General features: G+C 42.1%; 1 protein-coding gene across 2 annotated transcripts; it reads left to right on the top strand.

The window, feature by feature from the left end:
* Positions 1-6311: 6311 nt before the first annotated feature.
* Positions 6312-11174, top strand: LOC106636585 (protein toll-like). 2 transcript variants are annotated; one of them, XM_014348999.3, is made up of 7 exons: positions 6312-6438; positions 6809-7314; positions 7389-7559; positions 8122-8659; positions 8739-9048; positions 9120-9734; positions 9804-11174. In XM_014348999.3, exons 2-7 carry the CDS (start codon positions 6840-6842, stop codon positions 10722-10724), a joined length of 3030 nt encoding a protein of 1009 aa, XP_014204485.2. In that variant the 5' UTR covers positions 6312-6438; positions 6809-6839; the 3' UTR covers positions 10725-11174. The 2 variants fall into 2 exon arrangements, with proteins under 2 accessions (XP_014204485.2, XP_014204486.2); XM_014349000.3 differs by lacking the exon at positions 6312-6438 and having other exon boundaries at positions 6761-7314.
* The last annotated feature ends 1302 nt before the right edge of the window (positions 11175-12476 follow it).

The following is a 12476-nucleotide window of genomic DNA, read 5'->3' as shown; positions in this document are numbered from 1 at the left end:
TCATTTTTGATTAATACAAAAATTTTTGGTAAAAGAGATTCGTGAAAATCATTGGTGAACGTATTTAACTACGCGACTAAATACTTTTGAACGAAAAAAAATAAATAAATAAATAAAAAGGCTTTGGATTGAAAAAATGTGGCACAAGGGTATACAAGCTGTAGAATTTACATTGCACTCTCTACAGCCTTCTAGTGCCAACCGTTGAAAAAAAAAAAAAAAAAAAAGAAAATTCTTCAGTTCAATAGATTTGGTAAAAACAGTTTACGAGGCATGAATTTGGTTTCTCTTGAAAGATTTATCAACATACGCGCGTACACAGGGGGATGGTCGAGGCAAATTGAATGAAATCGAGTTGCCCTCCCAGTGCAAAGAAAAAGATGCACGTATATAAACGTATGTGGAAGGACTACCCCAACATATATGTATAAGAGGGTGCATCTGCGCACTCGCCCCCGGCGTTTCTACTCCTTTTCTTATTCGTCTCTCTTGCCCTGTGCATATTTTACACGGTGACCCGCTCTCCCTCTATTCCCTCGCGAAATCCGCAGTCAGGTTCTCACGTCCACCCCGTAATTCACGCGACAGCCTCCCTTGGGCATTGGGTACCAAACTCCCTTTTTTACTGGATCAACTTTGGCATTTTTTACCTTTGGTGGTCCACGCCGTCGTGGACTGCCACGGAAATAATTGATCCATTAAATTTCGATTTCTCGTTTCTTACCCGTGGCAAAAAAGGAGGAGGAAGAAGGAGGAAAAGAAAAATTAATTATTTTTTTTTTTTTTCATTTTTCGAGGATTCAGTATACGCGTATGACGTTTTGCCCCGTAATCGTTAAAAGTTGGGCTCAAGAGTGCAGAGAAAACCGAGGGGAGACAACCGCACGCCTCTCGATAAACGCGTGGAGGGGAGAGAAGCCGAGTTTTCCCGTCGGCTTTTCATCGCCGATCAGGTGTACAAATGTATAGACTTGAACTTTCTTTTTTTTTTTTTTTCCTCTCGTAGTACAATGTTTTCCTTCCATTCCGTGCGCCATGGGCGTGATGCGTAAGTGCTAATGAGGTTTCGAGGGGTGCAACAGGGGACCGGCCGTGCAGTTTTCGATGACACGTCTCTTGGGAAATCTCGGGTCTGGTCCTCGTGGAGTTTCGGGGCTTGGAAATTAATGAAACTTTGAGGGACTCGCCGAGCGGTTTTCCTTTTGTTGTTTCAGTGTACCCATCGACTGTCTCTCTATATCTTCCACACGGGACAACACGATGCGTTGGTTTTTCGGGCTTTTGGAAACTCGAGGAGGAAAACTAAGCGGGATGATCATGCATACCACGGTCCGATTTGAATTCGTTTCTTTTTTTGTAACAGCTGTATTTTTACGACGCTATTTTCAAGTTTACATCAAATACCTCAGCAATAACCTATCGAGAAAACTATTTACGGGTGAAGATTACGGTAATATTAAGATGCTGTGACACGATAATTTTTTACTCCAATTATAATTATTTTCACCGGAAAAAAGGGGATAATCCATGGTTTTTGTTCGTATATACATTATAGAGTTATACATTACACTCAATTGAGAGTGCTTGGAACAGGGTTTCGAAACACTGGGTCTCTGTAAAATTATAGCTCAAAACGCTTTGAAACTTCGCTAAGGGGTGTTTATAAATGTTTAAGAATTTTGGCAATATTAATAATTGTTTTTTTTCAAGAGTTGAAAGTTGAAAGTTCGAACTTGAAATAATGAACATCTCCAAAATACACGTTTTTGAGAAAATTTGCAAGATATACCAGACAAAATCGAGTGTGGATGTTTTCTCCAACAAAAAAGTGACAGTGCGTTTCGCACGTGTCGGATGGTTATTGAAGCGAAAAAAAAAAAAAAAAAAAAAAAACGGGGTAAGTATACACGCAGGAGTAAGATTTGACGTGATGGTAAGCGGAGGGAGAGCGAAATATTTATTAGCGCAGTAGAGTCCAAGGAGAACGGAAGGATCCTTAGAGGGACGAGAGAAAGCGACCGCGGCATTGTGTGTAGTTCTCGTCACTTCCGAGCCGTTGATCTCGGGGGCTCGCTCCTCTCCGAAGCCCATGTCTCTTAATCTTCCAGTATACGTAGGCAAACGATATACCCAATGAGCCGTGCGATGGAAAAAAAAAAAATATCAATGGCGACCTAAGAGAGATGTAGGGAGAAGGATTTGCTGATTTTTTTTTTTTTTTTCATTCAGCGAGTGCAGTAGAATAGAAAAAATGACGGTCGCCTAGTGGCGAAAGTTATGGAAAAAAGGGGCTTCGGCACCTCTTTTTTTTTTTTTTTTTTTGCTCCTCTTTTTCCGTACTCGTATACCCCTTTTTATATGGTTTGCCATATACAGATGCGCGCTTCTCGGGGTTAAATTGGCACTTTTTTTTTACGACGACGCTCCGTAGTGCAGTCGAGGGGAGTGGAAATTAATTGCGTTTCACGATGACGTTCGTATTCGCCACGACGACAGCTACACTCGGTGCAGAAGTTATTGTACAATAACTTTCTCGCCTGAAGCATACTTTGCGTATGGTATACTTGGGATGTAATAATGTATGGAAAATTTTCAGTTTAGATTTTGACGGGATGAATTTGGAAAAAATGACGATTACTAATGTTGACTTTGAGTATAGAAAGGGATACATGCTCTATTCTCTGCTTCCACGAAACTTTTTTAGACCAGGTGTCATATGAAAAAATTTTACACGTTGAAAACAAAAAATAAAATTAACTAATCGGTTTACAAAAAATTATTTTCTGGGCTGAAAAAAAGGCAAGTTCTATTATTAAAAAGACGAAATTAAATGACATTATTACGTGTCCATATGTGTATTATCTATCCATATGTAGCGCTAAAGCCAAAGATTAAAATAAAAATAATAAAAATACACAAAAACTATACGTTTATGAAGCTTCTTGTAAAAAAATCGTAGATATTAAAAAAAAAAAAAAAAACATAGAGTTGGAAATTTGGCGAACTTAATAAACAGTTATTTTATGATACACCTCATAAAAACTATATTGACACACATGAACTGAAAAGAAATTCAATTAATATATAAGACTTATTTTGACGTGAAGAAAAAATCTTACAATATGCATCTTTTGAATGACTAAATATTCATACTTCATGTTAATGTTTAATTAAATTTTTCAGGTTGTCCAAGATAATTAGATAAGTGACGTTTAATGTAACTGTAATGTAGACGTAAAATAAATACTCATGAGGTGTAAGTAAAGTAAATGCTTTGGCTTTTATTGTGAACCTATGGTAACATCAAAATGGGCCGTCCAAAAATGGAAAGACGATTCGGTACAGGTAGCGTGATGGAACCGTTCCCCGCGAGTCGCACTCAATTGGAACCAGTTTGGCAAACTCTTTCTACGTGCACAATGTCACAAGAGGCACTTCTCGTGTACTGCGAAAAAAAAGATGCCTCGTCTGCTCAATTTTTCAAGGTCTCGTTAACCGAAAGGCGCAAATGGTACATTTAACCGCTGTAAAAGAAAAAAAGAAAGTTGCTCCCCAGCAAGGCTCGCATTGTGCAACGAGTCGTCTTCCCTGCACTTTGTCGCCCAAGAAATTGAAAAGTCACGCAACAATGCAACAAAAAGCTCTCTCTCTCTCCCTCAGCCCTCTTCTTCCTCTCCTTCGTGTACGTACTTGGCTCCTATTATTTTTCAACTCCTTTTTTTTTTTTTTCTTTACAAACGCCGAAAATTGCTTGCAGCCGAGTAAAATAAGGGGGGCTACTGCGCTGTCTCATGCAAATCGGGTGCCTACCTTTTTTTCCATTCCCCGCGCCTCGTTGCGTTATTCCCGGCCGTTGACGTCGGAATTCACCTAACGTGAGTACCGCGCCAATCCCCCTTTTTTTTCGGAGATGCGTATCTTTCGCGGGCCCACAGTGGACACGCCGCCGCAGGTGGGGGTTCTGCTTTTGATCCGTAATCTGGTTCTGCACCCCCTCGAATTTCTCTTTTTTTTTTTTTTTTTTTATCGCCGCTGCGGTTGTTTCGGTTTTGTTACACGCGAAACTGTGACTTATGATTTATGGACGACTATCCGCGTGCCCTGTTATTATCCGTCATTATTGTGGGGCAATTATGAGATAATTGAAAAAAAAAAAAAAGAAAATGAATTGTAGTTCATTGACACCGATTCTATTGTCTTTTTAACTATTAACACCAGTAAATAGTTGTAATTAGTTGAAACAACTATCTTTATTTGTTTATTCGGTCAAGCAAAAATTAATGTTTTTCTATTTGTTTAGTCCCAGAATTACTTTGTAGACAATAATCCAAACAAATTTGTTGGATTTTAATTTAGAGCTCATGAATGAAATCGCACAATCGTGGCTGGAAAAATCTCACGATATTGAAAAATATGGGACCGCGTGTCATTACTTTGATGGAAATATAGCGTGTTGCGACAAGCAAGAGGTGAAAATCCATTTGAAAAGAATATTTTTCACCATTTGTCAACGTGTCCCATGATTACGATCATCGAGTGCATGAATTCGGGAGTTGTGGTAGTTGGTGACTTTGATATTATACCAACGGAAAAGTCACGATAACAACTATAGGAAAAAACATATTTTCCCACCAGGTGTTTTGTCAATGTTCACGTAAAAAAAAAAAAAAAGTCAGAAAATCTGTATCACAACAAATGATTCACATTGACAAATGGCCTAACGAACAATGCGCACGTATTCGGCCGAGTGTGGGCGGCAGGTGCCCCCTCGTAGACCTCTTGATTTATACGAGAGCTCCCCCCCCCTCGAAAAATTGAATACTCCTACGTGCTCTTCGTGTTACGTATACCTCGTTGGAGGCACATTGAAGCCAAAGCTAATACGTATAGCGTCTGTCTACCTATATGCGAAGCGATCGAAACGAGATTAGAATATACAGAAGTGCACGCGCGAGCGTGTACACATGTTTTTCGTGTAAGATACGGGTGGTATGTATATAAGGCGCGGGCGCCGAGGGAGTGCTTTTGTATACCCATATATACGTAAAAAGCAAAGCCTCTGGACTTGATGGGGTGCGAGCAGATGTTTCTAATGCAGTGTATATGCTGGCGCGTAGGCGATGCGAGGGATTAAATTTCGGGAACTTTTTCGTTACGTGTAGCTCGCACGCACCGGCTACCCTGAACATTTTCACGAGCACTGTTGTATCGTGATTTTTGGGGTGGAATCCTCTTGCGATTGCTACACTTTTCAACTGTCTGTACTTACGAGCGAAATTTTCGTGTGGATAAAAATTTTCAAACATGTACATACAAGGGCCATTTCACAAAAAACTGCCATGTTCCATGAAGCCTATGTTTTTAAAAACTACGGGTTTAATTATTTCGAGTCAGAGTGAAAACCAATTTTTTCTGAATACATAATTGAGGTCAATAAGAAAAATTTTTTTTTTTTGGTGGCCTTAAGATTGAATAAACGGGCCGAAATGTCATTACCGTAACGCGAAGTATTTACAAATTTCTTTTATTGCGGCTTCTGGTGCCTGGACTTTGGTTTTTTGTTCTTTGTCAACAAGTTTGAGGTATCGAGAACCTTATCTGTCAGTTTAGGACAGAAAAACAATTTTTTTTGTTTTTCACGTATGGGACGTTCTATTCGTGAAGTGTACTTTTAAATTGTGTGCCACAAATGATCCAACTTTGCCAAGCAATTAATTTTTTGAAACTTGGAATGAATTGTTTTGTATTCTGGATTTTACATGAATAATGTCAATTTTTTTGCTGCCCCAAATTTAAAGATGGTTATTTGCAGTGTCGTCGCGAAAACAGGGCAAAATAAGCGGTCATTACCGTAACGCCCCTAATCTCCGAGGGATTTAAAATTATTGACTAGATGACCATAGTAGTACGCAAAGGTCTGGGCAGTAGATGTTACAAAGGAAATTTTTGTGAAATGACCCATATAGTTAATAACCAAAGTAAATTACTTGTTTGAACATTTGTGTCATTTGAATTGAATTACTTGTACAACATTATCTCTTTTGGATTTACTATTTTTACATTTGTTGGATAGTGTACACACGGATTTTTTCACAATGGGGAGTGACCGCTTTTGTGCAAGTTTTCACGTATACTCGCATTTAACGCACTTATTTACCAGCAACGATACATCAATTAACCCTCGATGATCCATTGGACAACCACAGAGACAACCAACTATACATATATATTTAGGTAGGGATAGGTAACCAAGAGACGTTAATAAATGTTCGAATATATCCGCTTGAAAGCTCAGTTGACGATCCGTGTCTCACGAGTATTAATCTATTTTCCATATCCAATGAAAGTTTATCGGCCAACAAGTTCATATACCTACACAAGTGGAACGTGTGTTACATAAAATTATTACTCTGGTCACCGGTTCAATCTTATTTCGAGGTGAGTTTTGTATTTTTTATTTCTTCTTAATATTGAAATGGACAAATTTACACTCAGCCCTCGGGATCTTGTACAAAAAACGTTAACAGTTTTGTATCTTACTAGTAATAAGAATGATAAAAATCTAGTGGAAAATCACTTGAAGTAATACCCAACGAGTTATCGACAAATAGTTTAGACGGGTAAGAGTTAGTTGAGAGTGTTTGCCTTGTAACGTTGCGATACCTCTCACTCGGTGTCAAAGACCCAGCTTGTGCGGGCCCCCGTGTTTACAAACAACGGCAGCGATAAATGTCCGTTCGAAAGGAAAATATTCCAACGCTCAACACCACAAGTACCAAAGCCTTGTGATGTATAATTGCGATTTCAGGCAACAAATTATCGAAAAGCACCGGTACGAGATGCGGGAGCTCGTGGGACTCCTGTTGCTGGTGTGCCTGTCCGCGGAACCGAGCCGGGCCCGTTTCACGTGTCCCCCGCAAACCCCCGGCTGCAGCTGCACCGAGTTCGACAGAAACGATTTTCGGGTGCACTGCACCGCGGCCTCTCCGCACGAGCTGGCCATACGACCCGGGGAGTACGTGGGCATCAAGTGCGGCAGTGGACACCAGTGGGCCCACTTCCTCAACGGCAATAGGCTCAAGGTCGGCTTCGCCGAGACCCTCACGCTGTCCGAGTGTCGGCCCATCGACGCCAGGGCCTATCGCATGATTCTATCGCGCCTCGGGCTACGCCTCGGACGCAGCATTCGGGCGATAAGGTACGAGAACCTCGGGGCCCCCCTGCACCCCGGCGATCTCGACTTTTTCCCCAACCTCAGGAGCCTCGAACTCGCCGAGAATAGCCTCGCCGGCGTCAGAGTGGATCTACTGAGGGGTCAGCTTTTTCAATGTTGCTTTTACATTAATTGCGCCGCGGGTGTTGTGTATACGGTATCGATTGTTCCTCAGGACTGTCGGGTCTGCGGTACATCGGGCTGAGGAGCACGGGCCTTCATCCACCGGCGGGTTTCTTCAGCCGGTCGCGTAGTTTGGAAACTATAGAGCTCGGCTTCAATGGCATCGATAAACTCGAGCCCGGCGCGTTCGACGGTGCCTACAGCGTCCTTCAGATCAACCTCTGTGAGTATATTTTACGATTGTCACGTCAGTGGTTCGATCGGGGATTTCGAAGGGCTTTTTTTTTTTTTTTTTTTTTTTTTTTTTTTTTTTTTTTTTTTTTTTTTTTTTTGTCACTATTGTTGATGGCAGTGTTAAATTTTATTGCAAAGTGTTTCAAGTGAAACATTTACTGTAATTACTTTAAATGCTTTTTTTTATGCTTAATTGTTTTTTCTTTGTAATTGGGTTGTATCGTTTTCGGGGGAGAAAAATTTTTTGTGTTGATAAATAGTACAGTACGAGCTTGAGCGGTTGTTTGTTTGTGCCCGAGCAAAAAGTGCCGTTGCCACGAAAAACGCCCCGAAGTATAGAGGGAAAAAAAATTTTGTTGGTGCTTGCACTCTCGATAGGAAAACTGCTATTTTATCATTATTAATGGATTAAATTTTTGTGAAAGCCCGTGCCTGAACATCTCGATGTATGAATGAAAATTCGCGACAGTGTGGTTTCATAATAATGACGATGCCATTTTCTGGAAAGAAAAAAAAAGTAACAATAATAATAATAATAACGAAAATTTTAGGGATGAACAAGCTGAGCAACCTTGACCCCCTTGTCTTCCGTAACCTCAGTTCGCTCCGCGTCCTCGACTTGAGCAACAACCAACTCAAGAACCTGCCCGTCGACGTCTTTGCCGATTTGCGAAACTTGCAGCTACTGAACCTCAAGCGGAACGCCCTTACCGAGCTGCCCAAGGGTCTGTTCCGAAAAAACCCCAACCTCCACACCATCGAGTTGTCCTACAATCGCCGAAAGCTCGCTCGGCTGCCGGACGCTCTGCTCGCCAACTTGCAATTTTTGAAGGTCGCGCGCCTCAGAAGCCTCGGCCTCGAACATTTGCCCGGAAACCTGGCGTGGAACTCGGTCAAACTCGAAGAACTCGACCTCAGCTGGAACCACCTGTCTGGCCTTCCTGCACTGCTTCTCAAAGACGCGGCCGCCCTAAAGAAGCTCCTCCTCTCCGGAAACGACATCACGGCCATTCCCGACGGCTTCTTCCAGCGGACCAAGCACCTCGAGGTGCTCGACTTGTCAGGCAACCGCCTGACCTCCATCAACGAGTGAGTTGTTTTTTTTTTTTTCTTCCTCCGCTCGACCAACATCCCATCATTGATAATTCCATTTCGCGGTGTCCGACAGGAGTACCCTCGAAGGCCTCAGATGGCTCGAGGAGCTGAACCTGGAGAATAACGAGCTGACGTCCATCCATCCCGAGGCGTTTGCCGACCTCGAGAACCTAAAGATCGCCAGGTTGGGCAACAACAAGCTCACCATGCACACCGACTACATTGACGTCTTTGGCCGCGTCTCGCCTCTGCGCTACAGCACCGGCCTCCGGGAGCTCCACTTGGCCCGCAACAACGTCAGCGAGCTGTTTAGCGACTGGATCATCACCTTCACGCAGCTGCGCAAACTCGATCTGTCCAACAACACCATTGCCGAACTGAGGGTGAGTTTATTTATTGACCCTTGGGAAAAAGAAAAAAAAAACCTACGACTTTGGACGTGTTTGCTCGTCAGGTGGAGGACTTGCAGTTCACGTCGGACAAGCTCAGAGTGGACCTGAGTCGCAACAACATCAGCAAGGTCGATTTGTCCCGCCTCGAGTCCATGGCTACTCCCATGGATGGGCAACCGCGAGACGTCACGGTACAGCTCCAAGGCAATCCGTTCGAGTGCGATTGCGACGTGTACCCGCTGCTGCGCTACCTGAGCAACGACAACCACGTCAAACTGGAGCTAAAGGGCGCCCAGTGCTCGGGCCCTGGCTACATCAGCGGCGCCGATCTCGACCAGCTCGACGCCGAAGCTTTCATCTGCAAGCCCACGAGCAACGAGTCTAATTGGTCGGTCGACGACAACAGCGACCCCTGTGGCCCCGAGGGGGCGTGCGAGTGCTGGCTGAGACCGGCCAGCGAGATGCTGGTGATGAATTGCTCGGACAGGCGGATGAGCCACGCCCCCGAGCGCATAGTCCTCCACGGCGCGAAATCGGTAGCCCTCGACCTTAGCCGCAACCACCTCACCGAGGCGCCCGACATGGCAGACCCGGGCTACGACAGGGTCGTCTACCTACTGCTCAGCGACAACAGGATCCATTCCGTCAAGGACACTCTGATCTCATCCAAGCTGCAGGTATGGCTTTTCTTGCACCGATCAACGTAATCGGAGGTCAATACGTGTGGTGTATATCATGTATTTCAGTATTTGGCGCTGGACGGTAACAACCTGATGCACCTGGAGCTCGGGGTCCTGGACTTCATAGCCAGCAACGAGAGCTCGATCGCCGAGCTGGTTATGCACGACAACCCGTGGAGCTGCGACTGCAACGCCGGTCCACTCCTCGACTTTGTCCAGAGCCACGCTAAAGACCTGCCGAGTCTCCTGGACGTGCGTTGCTCCGACAACGCGACCAGACTGATCGATCTATCCCGCGTCCAGCTCTGCCCCTCCTCGTTCCCGATAGAATTCTTTCTGTCGGTGGTGGTCTTTTTCGGGGTCTCGTGTTTCCTGCTTGGGCTCGGGAGGCTCTTGTACGCGCGCTGCTGGAAGCGGGTCAAGGTGCTGCTATACTCGAGGGGCCTCTGCCTGTGCCTCGTCACCGAGGAGGAGCTCGACCATGACCGGCCCTACGACGCGTTCATCAGCTACTCCCACAAGGACGAGGGCTTCGTCAAAGACGAGCTGTTGGCCAATCTGGAGGCCGGGCCGGCGCCGTACAAGTGCCAGATTCACGAGCGCGATTGGCTGGCCGGCGAGTGGATTCCCAAACAGATAGAGCGAAGCGTCGAGCAGTCGAGGCGCACGATAATCGTGCTGTCGCGCAGCTTCGTGAGGAGCGAGTGGAGCAAGTTTGAGTTTCACGTGGCCCACGCCCGGGCCGTGGAGGAGGGCCGTATCGTCCGACTGATCGTCGTTTTGCTCGACGATTTGAGCGCGGAGGAGCTCGACAAGCTCAATCCCGAGATCGCCGAGTATATCAAGATGCACACGTACATCAAGTGGGGCGATCCGTGGTTCTGGCACAACTTGTACTACGCGCTGCCGCATCGCGGTAGACGGCCCCGTCGGGACGATTGCTCCGACGTCGGCTCGACCGATCACAAGGGTGACACGCGCGTTTGATCATTTTTGACAGAATTTTTTTTTCTTTCTTAAATGGATTTTTACTACCAGTGATTTTTTGTTTGTGATCTTTTAATTTTATCGACATTTTTTTGTTCTTTTTTTTTCGAAAATTTGTTACAATATTAACAGTGATTTTTTTCACGAGTCATATGAAACGACAAACAATTAAATACTTCGCGTAGGTGTGACTTTTTTTTTTTGTAAATAGTTACTCCTAAGGGAGATGACTGATGAATTGTTGACGTTATCTTGATTTGCGCTTATATATTTATTTGTATATAAATAATTTTTAATAACTGACGAGAAAATGATCTGCTTTGAGAGAAAAATTACATACTCTTTCTTTACGTGTTAAGTTGTACATAAATTTAATATCTTTAATTTGTATATTTTAGCTGTAAGGTTATTTTAAGAGGTTTACATTTAGATTATAACATTACAAAAAGGGATTTTATATTTACACATATTTTTTATTTCATATTGTTTTTTATTTTTAATTGTTTCTCATAAGTAAAGTTAAAAATTTATTCTTTGATCGAATGAAGGTTTATACATGGCTTTGGTTGTAATGAAAACGATGATATATTTTTTACCTGTATACACATATAACTGCATAAATAAAAATTACACTGCTATACAATACCGAAATGTGAGCTTTTATTTATTTTTACACCTCAATATTATATTCTGGAGAAATTTAAAAAGCCATTAATTTATTATTGTCATAATTTCTAGCTTATTTAAAGCAAGAAATATTTTTTATTTTAAATACACCGAAAACCCGATAATTATACTATTTTGTTAAAATATTCGTTTAAACATTTTTATGCGTATAAATTAGTCGTAACAACTTTTGACGACTATCGAATAAGTCATATTAACCACGTAGCCATAGTATGGTGATGAAATAAAATAAACCGAATTGTTTTACAATTTATCGCACATTAAATGTGAAAGTAGTAGCTCTTCGAGCAAAACTAACAATACTTGGTGCACTTCTGACGAAAACTATCCAAGCTATATATTGCGCTCGGACAAAAAAGATTAGCCTTACTTTTCACGGTGTCGAGGTGATAGCATACTTCCGCAATTTATATAATTACTTTATTGTTTATTATGTGCGTATTTTTCTTTTTTCTTTTTTTTTTTTTTTTTTTCTTTAAACGTTAAGGATTTTAAAATTATTGACCATTAAATTACAGTACTTAAATTCAGCCGTTGATACTTTTGTGTTTCCTATACTACATTAACGTAAATTTATATTTTATCCTAACTGATGGTGGAGCACAGTTCTTCGAAATCAATCAAAACAAATGATTCTATCGCCGTTACAGTTAAGTATATACATGTACTATACATTTTCTGTGTATATTTTTCTTTCTAACGTTATCTGCACACACTACACGAGTCTGGACTAAAATCTTCAAATACTACAGTGCTTGGTAATAAAGTAATTCAGTACAATCGTAGCAAAGTGTAAGTTAAAACAAAAAATAGTTAAAATGTATGATTTAAATACAAAACTATATTTTTCGAGTATACAATATCATGTAATTTTATTTAAACAACCATTGTGAATTTTCGATAGAGAGTGTAACTATAATGTAAAAATTAAGTTGTACGCGAACGTAAGTCAATTCAATAAACTATTAATGAAATTGAAAAGTACAGATAAGTTCGATGATTTTATTAAAATCGATAAAATCATTGACGGCTTCAAGTATATTGATAATTTCCGTTGTTTTTTTT

Source organism: Copidosoma floridanum, unplaced genomic scaffold (genome assembly GCF_036245765.1).
Source record: "Copidosoma floridanum isolate Cflo_tuat_1 unplaced genomic scaffold, Cflo_Japanese_pri ptg000019l, whole genome shotgun sequence".
NCBI classification, from domain to species: domain Eukaryota; kingdom Metazoa; phylum Arthropoda; class Insecta; order Hymenoptera; family Encyrtidae; genus Copidosoma; species Copidosoma floridanum.
The sequence above is the reverse complement of the archived record's forward strand: the minus strand, read 5'-3'. Positions and strand labels throughout refer to the sequence as shown.